Genomic DNA, 13,998 nt, shown 5'->3' with positions numbered 1-13,998 from the left:
TAATCACACACATATATTTTTCCACTTAACATTGTCACATTAGCTCTGTTTTGTTGTTGTTGATAAAGATTACAGACATAGTAAAGTGTAGTGATTTAAGAAAGGGACTGGCACCAGAATGCTTGGGTTCAAATCATTGTCTACCACTTATGGGTTGTATGACCTTGAGGGAGTCATTTAGTTGCTCCCTGCTTCAGTTTTATCATCTGTAAAATGAGGATGATAATGGTATCCAACTCACCAGTTAAGGGCTTATGTTATTGTCATCAAAATAGTTTATTTTGAGAATATCATACTAAGAGAAATAAGTCAGCCAGAAAAAGCTAAGAACATATGATTTCACTCATATGTGGGATATAAAACTGAAATTCATAGACACAGACAACTGTATGGTGGTTACCAGAGGAAAGGGAGGTTGGGGGGTTAGTAAAGGGTGAAGGGGCCAAATATATGGTAACAAAAGAAGATTTGATTTTGGGTGGTTGGCACACAGTGCAAAATACAGATGATGTATCATAGAAATTACACATGAGATTTGTATAATCTTATTAACCAATGTCACCCCAATAAATCTAATAAAAAAGGAAAAAATGCTTATCATTACAACATTAACATATGTATATAGTAGAAATTTCATAAAATACAAAAAGCAGAAGAATGAAAATCACCCATTATCCTAAAACCCAGAGAAAACCGCTCACCCAGTGTTAACATTTTGCTTTTTAAAAATTTTTTTTTTAAAAAATATATGTTTTAATGATATTTTTACAGAGAGGAAGGCAAAGAGATAGAGTTAGAAACATCGATGAGAGAGAAACATCGATCAGCTGCCTCCTGCACACCCCCTACTGGGGATGTGCCTGCAACTAAGGTACATGCCCTTGACTGGAATCGAACCTGGAACCCTTCAGTCCGTAGCTCTATCCACTGAGTCAAACCAGTTAGGGCAACATTTTGCTTTTTTTTAGTGCATTTTTTCTTACATAGTTGAGCTCCTATTGTTCATATTGTATTTCCAGTTTGTATACAGTACTGATCATAACATAAGCATTTTATATGCTCTTTGTAAACATAATTTGGAAGGACTTATATAGTCTTTATATAATCATCTTGTGCAACCGTATTTTACTTAACCTTTCCCCAAAGTTTTGACATTCAGACTGCTATCCCTACCTCCCCCAACCCCCTATGTTAAATGGAAGTGGTCATAAGTTAACCTTGGTAGAAACGGTCTGGGACCTGCGCTTTCCCTGGCCAGTGCGAAGTTTTTTCTGTGACCTGGATGTAATCAGATCAATCCACAAACCAGTTAACTGAGGGTTGACCCTATATTGTGAATGAACATTGAGCTACATCTTTGTAAAGGTTTGTCTTCTTTCGTATTAGAGGCTACTTCCTTAGACTGGAGTCCCAGAAATGGACATACCGAGTCAAAGGATGATAGATGTTGTTTTCTAGAAGGGTCTTACAGATTTCAAACTTGCAGCAACAATGTATGAGCCTGCCTCACTTTCTGTGGGTCCCAAATCGCTGTGTCACTTCAGATCTGAACTGTTGAAGAAGTTGTCAGAGTGCCAAAACCTCCAAATAAAGTTCATCCTAATTAAAGGCAGCACTCAACCTCCTTTCCACTTCCTGTCATTTCTCCCTCCGCCAGGGCCTTTACCCCTTCCTTTCAGAGCCCCTTTTCCCTCTCAGCGTTTTCTAATCCCCTCATGTAGCTATCCCCTTCTTTAGTTTTTTGGGAAAAAACGATATAGTGAAATCGGTCCCATTAAGAAGTTAGTGATCTAAGCAGCTAGAAGGGTTACCCCCAGCTGGGTCCTTGCATTTGAATAAAGGGTTCCTGGGGCAGTGTTGAACCCAAAGGACTGAACTTGATGGCGGAATTTGGGGCACAGTAATACCCAGAGCGGCATTGCAGTTATACAAGTACATGGTGTCCAAGAAATCAGGCCAGTTCTGTGGGTGGGGCAAGCCAAGGCCCACGTCTGAGAAGCCTTCATGTCCTCACTGCCAAAGCACTAAATGCTCAGAGCAGAAACGTCCGTCTCTCGGAGGAACTATGAAGGGGAGATTGCTTCCTGATTGCATACAATAAAAGACTGACTGGTCAGCAGCATATGCAGATTCTTTACATAAAACATAACTTTATGATACCAGGCAGGGATCTTTTTATGGCTCCCTTATCAACTGGTTGAAATTGCCAAAGGTGTGGAGGGCCTTTGCTTGTGTGTCTGTTGCCCATGTTTTGATTGAATTGTGTGTCCCTGGGCAGGCAGAGCCAGAAGGCTCTCTGAGTGGGGCCAAGTCCCTGATTTCCCTGGTGTGAACACCGAGTTGCAGAAGGTGGGTTTCTTGCTGGACTACTTCTGCTTCAGCAGGTCTTAGGGGCCCTATGGCAAGGACTTGTACAGGTGTCTGTCTAGCTGTGGACTTGTCCATTTTTGATGGACGGAAAAACCAAAGAAAGCGTTGAGGCGTGTGCCTGAGAGGAGAATGGGGGACTGCCGGATGCACTCAGGAGGCCCTGGAGTTTTTGGATGGACAAAGCCCTAGATGTCCTGACAGGAGGAGGAAGGGGAGAAATGGGAGCTCAGCCAGTTGTTAGTTACAATCTTGTGCTGTCAGGAGACTTTGGGACCACGGCCAGCTGGGGAGGTGGTTGTGTGGGAGGTGGTGGGCACCCGCTGGAGCTGGCCAGATGCCCGCCTACCCTTCCTCCGGGAGGAAAATGCTTTGGTCGCACACTGGTCCCTTCCTTACTCATAGCCTCATCTGTTCCTTTCTATCCAGATCCAGTGTGAAGATGACCCCGCTGGTGGCCGTGGTGTCTAGCCCCCATGCCCGGCTGTTTACCTGCTTCTTCAGACTGGGCGCCCAGCAGGCCAGCCCACTTCAGCTGCACACAGGCACCAGCCTGGCGGCCAAGAACTACCATGAGGTGCTGGTGCTGGGTGGGGGCAGCGGTGGGATCACCATGGCCTCCCGCATGAAGAAGAGAGTGGGTGCAGAGAATGTGGCCATCATTGAGCCCAGCGAGGTAAGTCTCCCCCTCCCGGGTGCATGTGTGTGTGCGCGCGCGCATGTGCGTGTGTGCGATAGGGGGTGGGGATGACTGTCAGGCGTGGGATGTCATGTCCCCGGGTTAGTGCTTCTCCTCTGGGCACAACAATCAGACAGTCCAAAAAGACGGGAGAAGGTGGAGGGAGGGAGGGAGAGAGAACAGGTCCCTTGGCTTTTTATGTTCTCTTTTGTATGAGTTTCTTGTGCTAACACATTACCACAGATGGAGTGTCTTAAAGCAATAGCTACTTATTCTCTCATAAGTATTAATTTGATTACATCTGCAAAGACCCTATTTCCAAATAAGGTCACGTTCCTAGGTACCCGGGTCAGGACATTAGTATATCTCAACCCGGGAAGCCCTCTCCCTCCAGCATCATGTCCAGAGGAAAGTCAGTGGTCATTGCTTTTTCCCGAAGTGATCCAGTCTGGAGAGAGGTGAGGAGTGAAGGCCCAGGGAGGCCTCTGGGAAGGTGTCAGCGGGTTTCAGAAATTTAAGTGCAAGGAATTGGAAACAGATTATAAGGCAGAAAAAGGTAGTCAACACCGGGAGGGAGGTTGGGAAGTGTTTATGCGTAAGGCACTATTTCATGAAAAAACATTTAAAAATTGTCCAAAAGCTACGGATAAGTATTCAAGATTTCTGGTGGTTTGTCTAAGGTTTCCTAAGGAACCAGGCATGTACAGTTGGGAACTGTGTCCTTGGGGGCAGGGAGCAGAATGGATCTGGTGTCTGTTTGGTGGGGAGGGGAGGGAGAGAAAGGCACCCCGCTTTCCAAGTCATCTCCACAGTACCCGGGCGGCTGCCCAGGCTCCCTGCAATCTCAGCCGGGTGTGCTGTGATGGGAGGGAGACTGGGAGGTGCTCTCTGTTACTCTCCTTTTTAAAGTGACTCATTCAGGACAGCATTATAAATGAGAGTGGTCTGAGAGCCCTGACAGGTGGCCTATTGTAGCTAACCCTTGCACAGGGGCTACTCTTTGTAATGAGACGGAGGCGCTGGACACAGTTCTGGAGGCCAGAATCATGTCTGTGAGGACGTGCAGGACAGGAGTCTCTCGAAGGAGCTGCCAGTGGCTCAGGAGGTTGGCGCTTTCCCTCCTGTATCTGGTTTAGTGATTGCTGGAGCTGATGGTTGTTTGCAGTCTATAAAACATCCGGGCTTGTTCTTATTCCTCTATCTGTTCAAGATGGACTTGGAACTGTTCAGCTCTTGCAGCTGGAGTCCTCGGCCCCTTGTCCTCGGGATCGCAGCCGTTATTGGCTGTAGGGAGATTGCAAGGCCCTTCCTCAGTTCTTGTCACCTCTCTGTGGCTGCTGACAATTCTGTCCAGCCAGTCTGAGGTGTTTGGGCGATGTTGAGAAGGTGTTTGGGCATACGTGGCATTATGCGGTAGCATTTGGTGTCTCCTGGCTTTGGGTGTAAGTCCTCTGAGAAAGGAGGAGGCGCTGATGGGGTTGACAGGCAATGTCTGCGCCTTCCGCGGGCTTGGCAAACACAGTTGGAAGCTAATAGAGTTTGAGGATCCCCAGAGTCGCTGTAAGCTTCAGACTTACCGCAGTCCCCACAGACATCTGAGGAACCATATTATGCTACTGGACTTAATTTTTCTTTATATCTGTGCACATAGTAAATGTATCCATAATGTCTACATTATACATGTATATGTAACATGTACATGTTAAGCCCCAAATCAACTGTCAGCAATAAATAATACAATGGTCGCTAATGATAGGTTATGGCTTTTTAAAAAATCCTCACCTGAGGCTATGTTTTTATTAATTTTTTTTAGAGAGACAGAAAGAGAAAGAGAGAGAGAGAGAGACAGAAAGAGAGAGAGAGAGAGAGAGAGAGAGAGAGAGAGAGAGGTGAGAGAGAAACATCAGTTGCCTCCCATACATGCCCCAATGGGGTTGAACCCACAACCTAGGTATGTACCCTGCCTGGGAATTGAACCCACAACCTTTTGGTGTATGAATGATGTTCCAACCAACTGAGCCACATCAGCCAAGGTAGTTTATGGCTTTTTTTTTTTAATGATCTTGGCAGAATTCTTGTAGGTGACCACTCTTCAGAGTCTAACATAATAGGAGACACCAGTGGGAGGAGTGGTGGGGAGGACAACCCGGAGACTTTCTGTGTGATGCTCCAAGGGTCAGGAGGGAATATTAGCTCAGGTGCCTCGAGCCATGACACTTTGGTCAGCCTCAAATGGAAATGAATCTCCAAAACTTTGTTTCTCAGAGACATTTCTACCAGCCCATCTGGACACTGGTGGGTGCTGGTGCCAAACAGCTGTCCTCATCTGGCCGCCCCACAGCGAGTGTGATTCCATCTGGTGTGGAGTGGATCAAAGACAGAGTGGCTGAGCTGAACCCAGACAAGAACTGCATCCGCACAGACACCGGCAAGGAGGTAACCGCTGGGATCCCTTGGCTTTTGTTCATCTGAAGGCGTGTCTGACAGGCACAGCTATTATCAAACTGGTCAGCTCCCTGGTGGGACAGTGGTATATATAAGTGTGTGTGCATGTATGTGTGTGGTAAATACTGCTTGAGGGGGTAGAGTGTGTGGTGAATGGAGGGTGGGACAGCTGGAAGGATTGAAGATGTTGAATTAATAAACAACTAAGACAAGTATTTGTGGACACCCACTCTTTGCCCTATTGCTTGGCACAGTGTCTCGCATCTGAATGTTTACTGAACAAATACTGCTGTGTGTTAAAATAGCAGGCACCTTTCTCCTTTTCCCTTTGGAGCAGCCAGCTTCTCTCCCTGACAGCTGGCCTCCCAGAGGAAGGAGATGTTGGAAAATATCATCCCAGTCACACTAGGGGGCGCTCTGCCAGTGCAGTAAATACCCATGTGACTGAGCTTTGTACCAGGGTTCAGGAGAATTGCAGCTGCTGGAGCATGAGGCTCAAAATGGATCAGCATCATTTAGAAGTCTCCTTCCACCCCCTACCACCCAGGGGTCAAAGCTTTTCAGAAAGTGCTGTCCCTGCATTTTATTAAGGGGATGAGAGCAGATGGTGAGACCACAGGCTCAGAAGCCATCTGCAACATCATGTCCCCTCATCTGCTGCTGAGCCCAGGACCACGGCAGGCAGTGCAGCCACCATGCTGCACCCTGCCTGCTCCAGGCTCCCATGGTTCTTGGGCCCCCAGGGTGCAATGGGACTTAATACCTTCCTTATTCCTTGTTCTTTCTGTAGTGTGGGAGAGAATGTCTTCTCTCTCTTGTGAGGAGAAACCCTTCAACTATTCGAAGATGGTTCTTATAGTCTATGTCAGTATTCTGTTCAGATGGATTTGTCCCCTTGTCCCCACTTTCCATCATCTTCCACGGTCTTCAGTCCCCTCATGACCCTCTTTCTCCTACTTTAGACATCATCGGACTTGTCCCCTCCCTGAAAAAGGCTCCCGGAAGAGGAAGCCACTCTGCAGAACAGCCCTCCCACAGTCAGATACTGCCTAATTTAGCATTTGCCTTTGTAGCGACAGTTGCCACAGGCTGATTCATGCTGGGCTTGGGGTCAGTTCAAACCTCTGGGTCTTTTTTTTTTCATATGATCCACAAGTCAGGCTTCTCCCATCCTAAAATAAACAAATAATATTTAATATATTATTTAATACAATATACATTTATTTAAGTTAAAATTCTTATGTTATTTCCCCCCTGTTGATGAACTTCCTTATTTCCCCTGCATCTCCAGGAGGGCGGACTGAGTGAAACACAAGATTGTTCTCAGTTCTCAACACTGAGCGTTGGGGCTCATTTCCCTTGCCATCTGCTGCCGGCTCATGGGGCCAGGAGAGCTCTGTCTTATAACCCACATCAGCCCTCTGGTAGAGCAGTGTCTGCCCCCTTGATCACACCCCTTTACATTATAGGAAACACTCAGAGCCCTTTGTGGTTGAGTTTGTGCTCATTTAAGGATCACAATCTTGTCTCATCTCGGAGAATGGAAGGCATTGGTAGGTGTTCTCACTTCAAAGCCCTGGGTAGACCTCTCGAATGTAGACCTTAGGGAACTTGCAGTGTCTTGTTTTAGGGCTGAGGAAGAAGTTGGTGCAAGATGGTGGGACTTTATTCCAGGATTTTTCAGGCAAAAGTATTCCATAGTCATATCTGAAGTCTGCGTATAGCATCTCATGGGAGATACCTTGTCAGTTGCGTAAAGTGGATGTTCAAGAAATGTTGCTGTTATTATTTTTAAGAGAATACATGAAAAAAAGGAAGAGGAGATATTTATTGAGTATCCACTATGTGCCAGTATAGTTATTGGTGAAAGCAGGGTTGCAAAATGAATCCATGTCAATGCTCTTCTTTGTCCAAACTACAGTAGATGAGCCTGGAATGTTGAACTGGATGAACATCCTGTTTGCTAAGTTGTTAGTTACCTTCCCACCCCCTGGATAAAATTAGAGCATTTACCCATATTTAGCCTTCTGGAGAGATCTGTACTGTTCTCTGCAGTTGCTCAAAAGTCTTGTCTACAAGTTTTTACAATTCCTTAGGGTTTAGGTCATCTGGCCTGGAAACTTGAACTTATCCAAACACTTGAGGCTTTCTTTTTATTCTTTGCTACGTTAGGGTTTATTCTCCCTTACTGACTTTTTATAATCTTAAGCTTATCTGTTATTATTACTCCTAAAAAATGATCAATATTGTGCTCTAATAGAAACATCAGGGCACACACAAACCAAAGGCTTTTCTTGTTGACAGTGGGCGTATGTTTTACCTGTAGATCATCTCCCCTGGACCTCATGCTACCTCTGACCTCATATACCCTGAAGATTCAACACAGTTCCCCCAGCCATTTAATGGGCCCAGTACACTTTCCTACAGAACAAGGAATTTCAGGGCACCCGTTGTCTATGGATAGGCAAATCACAGGGATGGTGATGTATATATTATTATCCACTTCGATAAATTGCATTTTCACATGCAGCTGGAATCAACCACCCATCCATTCATTCATCCAACAAACATTACTGAGTTCCTCACTTTAACTTGGTGACTATGCTAGATTCTAGGAATATAAGGAGTAAGACACAACCTTTATCCTCCAGGAGTGTTTGATGTGGTGGGGAGGATATTACTGTTATATAGCTGGACAGGTGCTATGAAGCATCAGGTGCACTGGGTTAAGACTGAGTCATAGGAAGGCCTCACTGTGGTCGTGACCACGGAGCTGATCTGGGTCCCAGGGCAGGACCTCTTCAGTGACTTGCTCCTGTTGCTCCCCAGTGTGAGTCAAGCCTCCTGCATCTTGGAATCCCCCCTCTTTAACTGCGATCTGCACGGCCGTGTGCTGCGCTTCTCTGTTTAGTAAAGGAGAGAGACCGTCATCACCGGATGTCCTTTCTGGGCCCCTGACTTTCATGGCAATCTCACCTTCAGCTTCCTAGGCAGGTCCTTTTACTTTACATCCTTCTTGCTGACTTTTTTTTTTTTGCTTCAACTTTTCTTCCTCCCCATTTGCAACCCACATTTCTGTCATAATAAGTAGGGAGACTTTTGCTCCCAGCATGAATAATCACAATACCCATATTTAAGGAGGGGACTTTTAAGTTCCAAACAGATCATTAAATAATATGAGATACACTGTATCACTTCCTTTTCAATGGCCTTCAAAAGAGCAGTTTCTCAGTTATGATATCAATCCATCCATCTGACAGGCCAGATTTGCTAGGGATTCACACTTTACCCTATTAAAAGAAAAGGGATTATTTTTAAGATTAGAAAGTCATTCCCCAACATGAAAAAGTGTTAACACAAGCCCTGCACAGAAAGCTGTGGCCTCTTTGCTGTCATTCTCCACTGTGTGAAAATATAGGAGGCGCAGCTCTCAGAAGCCAGGCAGGTTATGCAATGTTTGTGAAGCAATGAGGTGTGAGAATGATGGGCGTGATGGCAGACTGGAGCCTGTACCGGCCCCCTCCCTCCCCCCTCAACACACACACACCCTGCCCCACCAGCCACAGCCCCAAGTCATTCACATAAAAAAAATGGAAACGCTGTGATGGCCCCACTCACCTGGGGCCTGAGTCAGTCCTGGGACTGCCACTGTTTGGGTCCTGGTCTAAATGGCATTGCTTTGTGTTGCAGATCTCCTACAAATATCTCATTATTGCTCTCGGAATCCAGCTGGACTATGGGAAGGTATGTTTAAATGACTTCTGTGTTCCCTGGCCTACTTCTGCCAAGATCAAGCACTGCCTTGAGTGTCTTTATGTTCATTTGACAAGAAAAAGTACTAAGAAATCCTCTTCTAGTTTTATTTCTCAGCAGTCTTTTTATGGTTTTAAAAACGTCTTATCCGAGATTCTGTTAATGATAACATGATCCAGCTCTAAGCTTTAATCATAAGTCAACATGTCCATGCTCTGGTGGGAATTCATGCAAAAGAGCAGCCTTTCCCACACTTACAAGAAAACTACCTGAGTTGGTGGTATTGCAGGTTAAACTTTCCTTTGAAAGTGAGATTTAGATTTTGAATTTCTAAGCAGACTTTAAGGATAGAATGCCAGCAGTTAGTTGATCAGGAGCTGGAGAGAGGTTTGGGTTTTGCCCTGTGGCGGCTGGGTGTTTTTGGTCAAAGTGACCAATGCAATACAGTGGTACAGTGGGGCCTTGACTTACGAGTGTCCCGACTAACGAGTTTTCTAAGCAGACTTTAAGGATAGAATGCCAGCAGTTAGTTGATCAGGAGCTGGAGAGAGGTTTGGGTTTTGCCCTGTGGCGGCTGAGTGTTTTTGGTCAAAGTGACCAACACAATATAACTTCTACCCTGGAAGTTCCTTCGATCTCCCTTTTCCATGAGTTAGGGATCTGGATGCTGTCTGACAATTGTGACATTCAAGCTCAGTTTTCTAAAACATCATGGAGTAAGTCAGTAATTATTATGATTTCCAGAAGTTTGTTGGGGACACTGGGTAAATAGTTGGAGCACATAAAGCCGAGTGACGCAGGCAAGGGCCTCATCCGAGTCGGCCCAGGAAAGACTCATCTTTGAAGTGTGTTTCTGCGTAAAACCCCCCCAAACCATGACATGTCCAGGGTGGAGGTGGTGACAGTGTCCTGGGGTGTGTCCTGAGATGGTTTGAAGAAGCCATGTGTTGGTGTGAAGGTTGTGATGAGTTTGGTCATGGTGGCTTGGCCATGAGTCTCACAGAATGACAAGCTGTGGAGTAGACTGTGGAGAAGGTGCCAGTTACACCTTCTGGGAGGTCCTTGTCTCTCACAAGACCCCAGAAGTGGTGATGCAGCACAGATGGCGCATCTCCACGGTCACCCCTCCCCTCCCCTGCCCGCCGGAGCCCCTGTGCCGCCTGAGAGGACTGAAGAGACCAGTGCTGAGAGTCCTTAGCAGCTTTTTGCAGCAAACCAAGAAATAATATTTAAACTGCGAATATTACAGCTACTTGAACCGTAGCAGGAGCTGTGATCAGTAATCAGAGGAATAGCTGCCCTTGTCATTGAGGGAGATGGAGGAGATCACAGGATCCTGTTTCCTTGAGACCAGAGGGGTTGGTGTCCACCCTGGAGGTGGCCTATGTTCTGGACAACAGCCTGGGAAGGTTCTGAAGGACCAGCCCATCTTGATGACTGTGTTTTTGAGAGTTTCCTTCTCTTGCTGGAAGAAATGGTGCTTGAGTCTCTTACCTCAATCTGTGCCATTTTCGTTGCATGCTGTGAACCTACAGCATTTAAGACAAGTACCCGGTTATCTCACTGGCAGGAACACACTACCACTTACAGAGCATCACCTTGTGAGGTTCAGTTTTTCTCAGCACTTGACACACATGGCCTCATTTACTCCTGCCAAGAGCCCTACGGAGCTGTTACTTTTATCCCCCTTTACAGGTGGTGAGCGTAAGCTTTTCAAGCCTCAGTGCCCACCGAATCACCCGTTAAAACCGATTTCTGGGCTTGCCCATGAGTTCTTGATTCAGTAGGTCTGGGGTGGGGGCCGAGAATGTGCATTTTCAGGCAGGTTCCCAGGTAGTGCTGGTGCTGCTGGTCCTGAGACCACACTTTGAGTGGCTTAGAGATATTAGTTAATTTACCAAAGGTCACCCTTCTTCTTCCCAGTAAGGCAGCTGGCTCTCCAAACACAACTATGCCTGGATTCTTGTCTTTACTCCGATGGTGGGAAGAGATGTTTTCAAATTAGGGTCTCAAGGCCAGGGAGGCAGAGGGGCTTCTCTGGGCTGAGTCCAGTCTGCAGCTTGGGTGCTACACCCACCTGCCTGCTGCATTGTGTGTGAGGACTGTGGGCTAATAATTGTACTGAAATGCTTGTGAGGCTGTAGAAATGGCAAAGCAAGTCATTTGCACTTCTGTCAAACATTTATTTTTACAGTTTTCATTCATTTTTGTTTTATGTTGGTTTCAGGCATACAGCTTAGTGGTTAAGCAATCATATGCTTTATATACCCACCTGGCACCATTCATAATTATGAGAATATTATTGACTATATTCCCTATGCTGTGCCTTACATCCCCATGACAGTTTTGTAGCTACCAATTTGTACTTCTTAATCACTTCAACTCTTTCACCCAGTCCCCCAATCCCCACCCCCTTGGGCAACCACCAGTCAGCTCTCTGCATCTATGAGTCTGTTCCAACTTTGTTTGTTTGTCTATTTTGTTCTTTAGATTCAACATATAAGTAAAATCATATGGTAAAAAAAATGTGTTTTTTTTTGTGTGTGTCTGTTTGTTGCAGATTAAAGGCCTACCTGAAGGTTTTTCCCAACCCAAAATAGGGTCTAACTATTCAGTTGGTACGGTAGAGAAGACGTGGAAAGCTTTGCAGGACTTCAAGGAGGGCAATGCCATCTTTACCTTTCCAAACACTCCCGTAAAGTGTGCTGGGGCCCCGCAGAAGATCATGTACTTATCGGAAGACTATTTCAGGAAGGTATGCTTCCTTTCCAGGGACAGGACAGGGTGGGGGAGTAGACGGTACTAATTTGCTGAGTGCCATAATTCCATTTTATCCATGTCAAGATACTTTTTCTTATTTCTAAATTTTTGTTACATATGTACAAAATTATATAATTAGAAGTTCATAAAATAGAAAAAAGGAAAAAGACAATCATAATCCAATTGTTTTAATACAGCTGGTATCATCAATTTGACATGACTTTCCATTTTTTTCTTATGCATGTTTTTGTTTTTGTTTTGAATATATTTTTATTGATTTCAGAGAGGAAGGAAGAGGGAGAGAGAGAGAGAAACATCAATGATGAGAGAGCATCATTGATTGGCTGCCTCCTGCATGTCCCCTACCGAGGATCGAGCCTGCAACCTGGGCATGTGTCCTTGACCAGAATTGAACCTGGGACCCTTCAGTCCACAAGCTGATCTCTATCCACTGAGCCAAACCGGCTAGGGCTCTTATGCATGTTTTTTTAAACATGGTTACAATCATACTGTACATACAAACTAAGTTTGTATGATTATTAAATAGTCTTTGTAACATACTTTTAAAAAAATATATTATTATTGATTTCAGAGAGGAAGGGAGAGGGAGGGAGAGAGAGAGAGATAGAAACATTAATGATGAGAGAGAATTATTGATTGGCTGCTTCCTGCATACCACACACTGGGGATTGAGCCCGCAACCTGGGAATCAAACCATGACCTCCTGGTTCATATGTCAATGCTCAACCATTGAGCCACGCCAGCTGGGCTGTAACATACCTTTTAATGTGTGTATAAAAGTCTCCTGGGGAGGTATGTTAAAGACTGCTTAAATATTTTCATATAGTTAGACAATTAGTTGCACATTGATCATTTTTATACATAATAATATCCTCAGCTCAAGTTTAAGGTTATAAATATTTTCTGGCTCTTATATACATTTTTGGAAGTATAATAGGAAAAAATGCCAATTCTAAAGGGAAAAAAATAATGTTCGCGTAGAACTTCAAACAGTGGAAAGATTTGTCTCTTTCCACTAAGATGCTGTTTAGAGACATTGCTCACACACCCTCTGTGTCGGGTCTGCAGCCCAAGAACACGTGGTGTGAAGCTGGGGGAGCTGCCCTGGCCCTCCTGCCCTCTGCAGCGTGTCACACTAGGTTTACTAAAGCGTGGTCCCACTCGAGACGGTGCAGGTTCAGAGCAGCCTGTGGTTCTGTAAAGGGACAGGTGAGGAGAAGGGGAGGGGACGATGGGACGGAGGAGATGTGAATACACCCTGGGAACCCAGCACTGGGAAGGCTTCACCTGAGTCATGGAGAACAGCACCAACCCCACGGGTGGGGAATTAAGTCATCATTTCTGTGGGTAAGAAAGGCCCTTCTGGGTTAGAGAATTCCGGGTTGGCAATTTGAGGTCCTTACTCACCTAACTTCTAAATAGTGAGATCCAGGTGAGCAAATCCTACAAGGAGCTGGACAGAAGAAAAGAGACTAGCTGTTCCTCCTGGAAATTCTCTTTGTTTAACTCACCTCCCAGCTCTTGGGTGGTCTGAGAGACCTCCCTGAGATTGTAGGTGTTGGGAGAATACCAGCCTCTCTGAGACCTGAGCAGCACTGGGGTGTGTGAGCCAAGGGGACATGCCTTCGTGTCGTTCACTCCTGTCCCTCAGCGCCGAGAACAGACTGGGCAGCTCCAGGACCTCATCACATCATTACTGAGTGAATGAGCAAATGAGTATATGAGTAAACAATCAGCTCTGTTTTCCCCTAGAAGAAATCTCACCTCTGGCCTTCAATTGAACAGTGCCCACCTCAACCCTTTGGTTCAGGTGTGCACTTAGTTGCTGTGTTGTTGATGGAAAATAAGACGGAGGTAGTGGATTGGTCCACACCTCACCCCACCAGGGCAAAGGGGTAGAGAAAGCTGGCGAGGTCTCTTCTGAAGGGTTTAATTCTTGTCTCAGTTGAAAAACAAAACAAAAGGTGGCTGGA

General features: G+C 45.6%; 2 protein-coding genes across 2 annotated transcripts in view; both read left to right on the top strand.

The window, feature by feature from the left end:
- Window positions 1-2,923, top strand: part of BLOC1S6 (biogenesis of lysosomal organelles complex 1 subunit 6) — a 42,727-nt gene extending 39,804 nt beyond the window's left edge. Inside the window, exon 6 of the transcript XR_002828538.1 lies at window positions 2,797-2,923. The gene's annotated coding sequence lies outside the window, so the exon portion shown is untranslated. The remainder of the gene's footprint in view (window positions 1-2,796) is intronic.
- The window catches only part of SQOR (sulfide quinone oxidoreductase), a 45,487-nt gene that overhangs the window by 11,567 nt on the left and 19,922 nt on the right, over window positions 1-13,998 (top strand). Inside the window, exons 2-5 of the mRNA XM_006086012.3 lie at window positions 2,797-3,043; window positions 5,312-5,482; window positions 9,182-9,235; window positions 11,805-11,999. Coding sequence (XP_006086074.1) covers window positions 2,810-3,043; window positions 5,312-5,482; window positions 9,182-9,235; window positions 11,805-11,999 — 654 coding nt within the window. The 5' untranslated portion in view covers window positions 2,797-2,809. The remainder of the gene's footprint in view (window positions 1-2,796; window positions 3,044-5,311; window positions 5,483-9,181; window positions 9,236-11,804; window positions 12,000-13,998) is intronic.

Source organism: Myotis lucifugus, unplaced genomic scaffold (assembly GCF_000147115.1).
Source record: "Myotis lucifugus unplaced genomic scaffold, Myoluc2.0 scaffold_23, whole genome shotgun sequence".
NCBI classification, from domain to species: domain Eukaryota; kingdom Metazoa; phylum Chordata; class Mammalia; order Chiroptera; family Vespertilionidae; genus Myotis; species Myotis lucifugus.
Note: the sequence above shows the minus strand (reverse complement) of the source record. Positions and strands in the feature narration are given on the sequence as shown.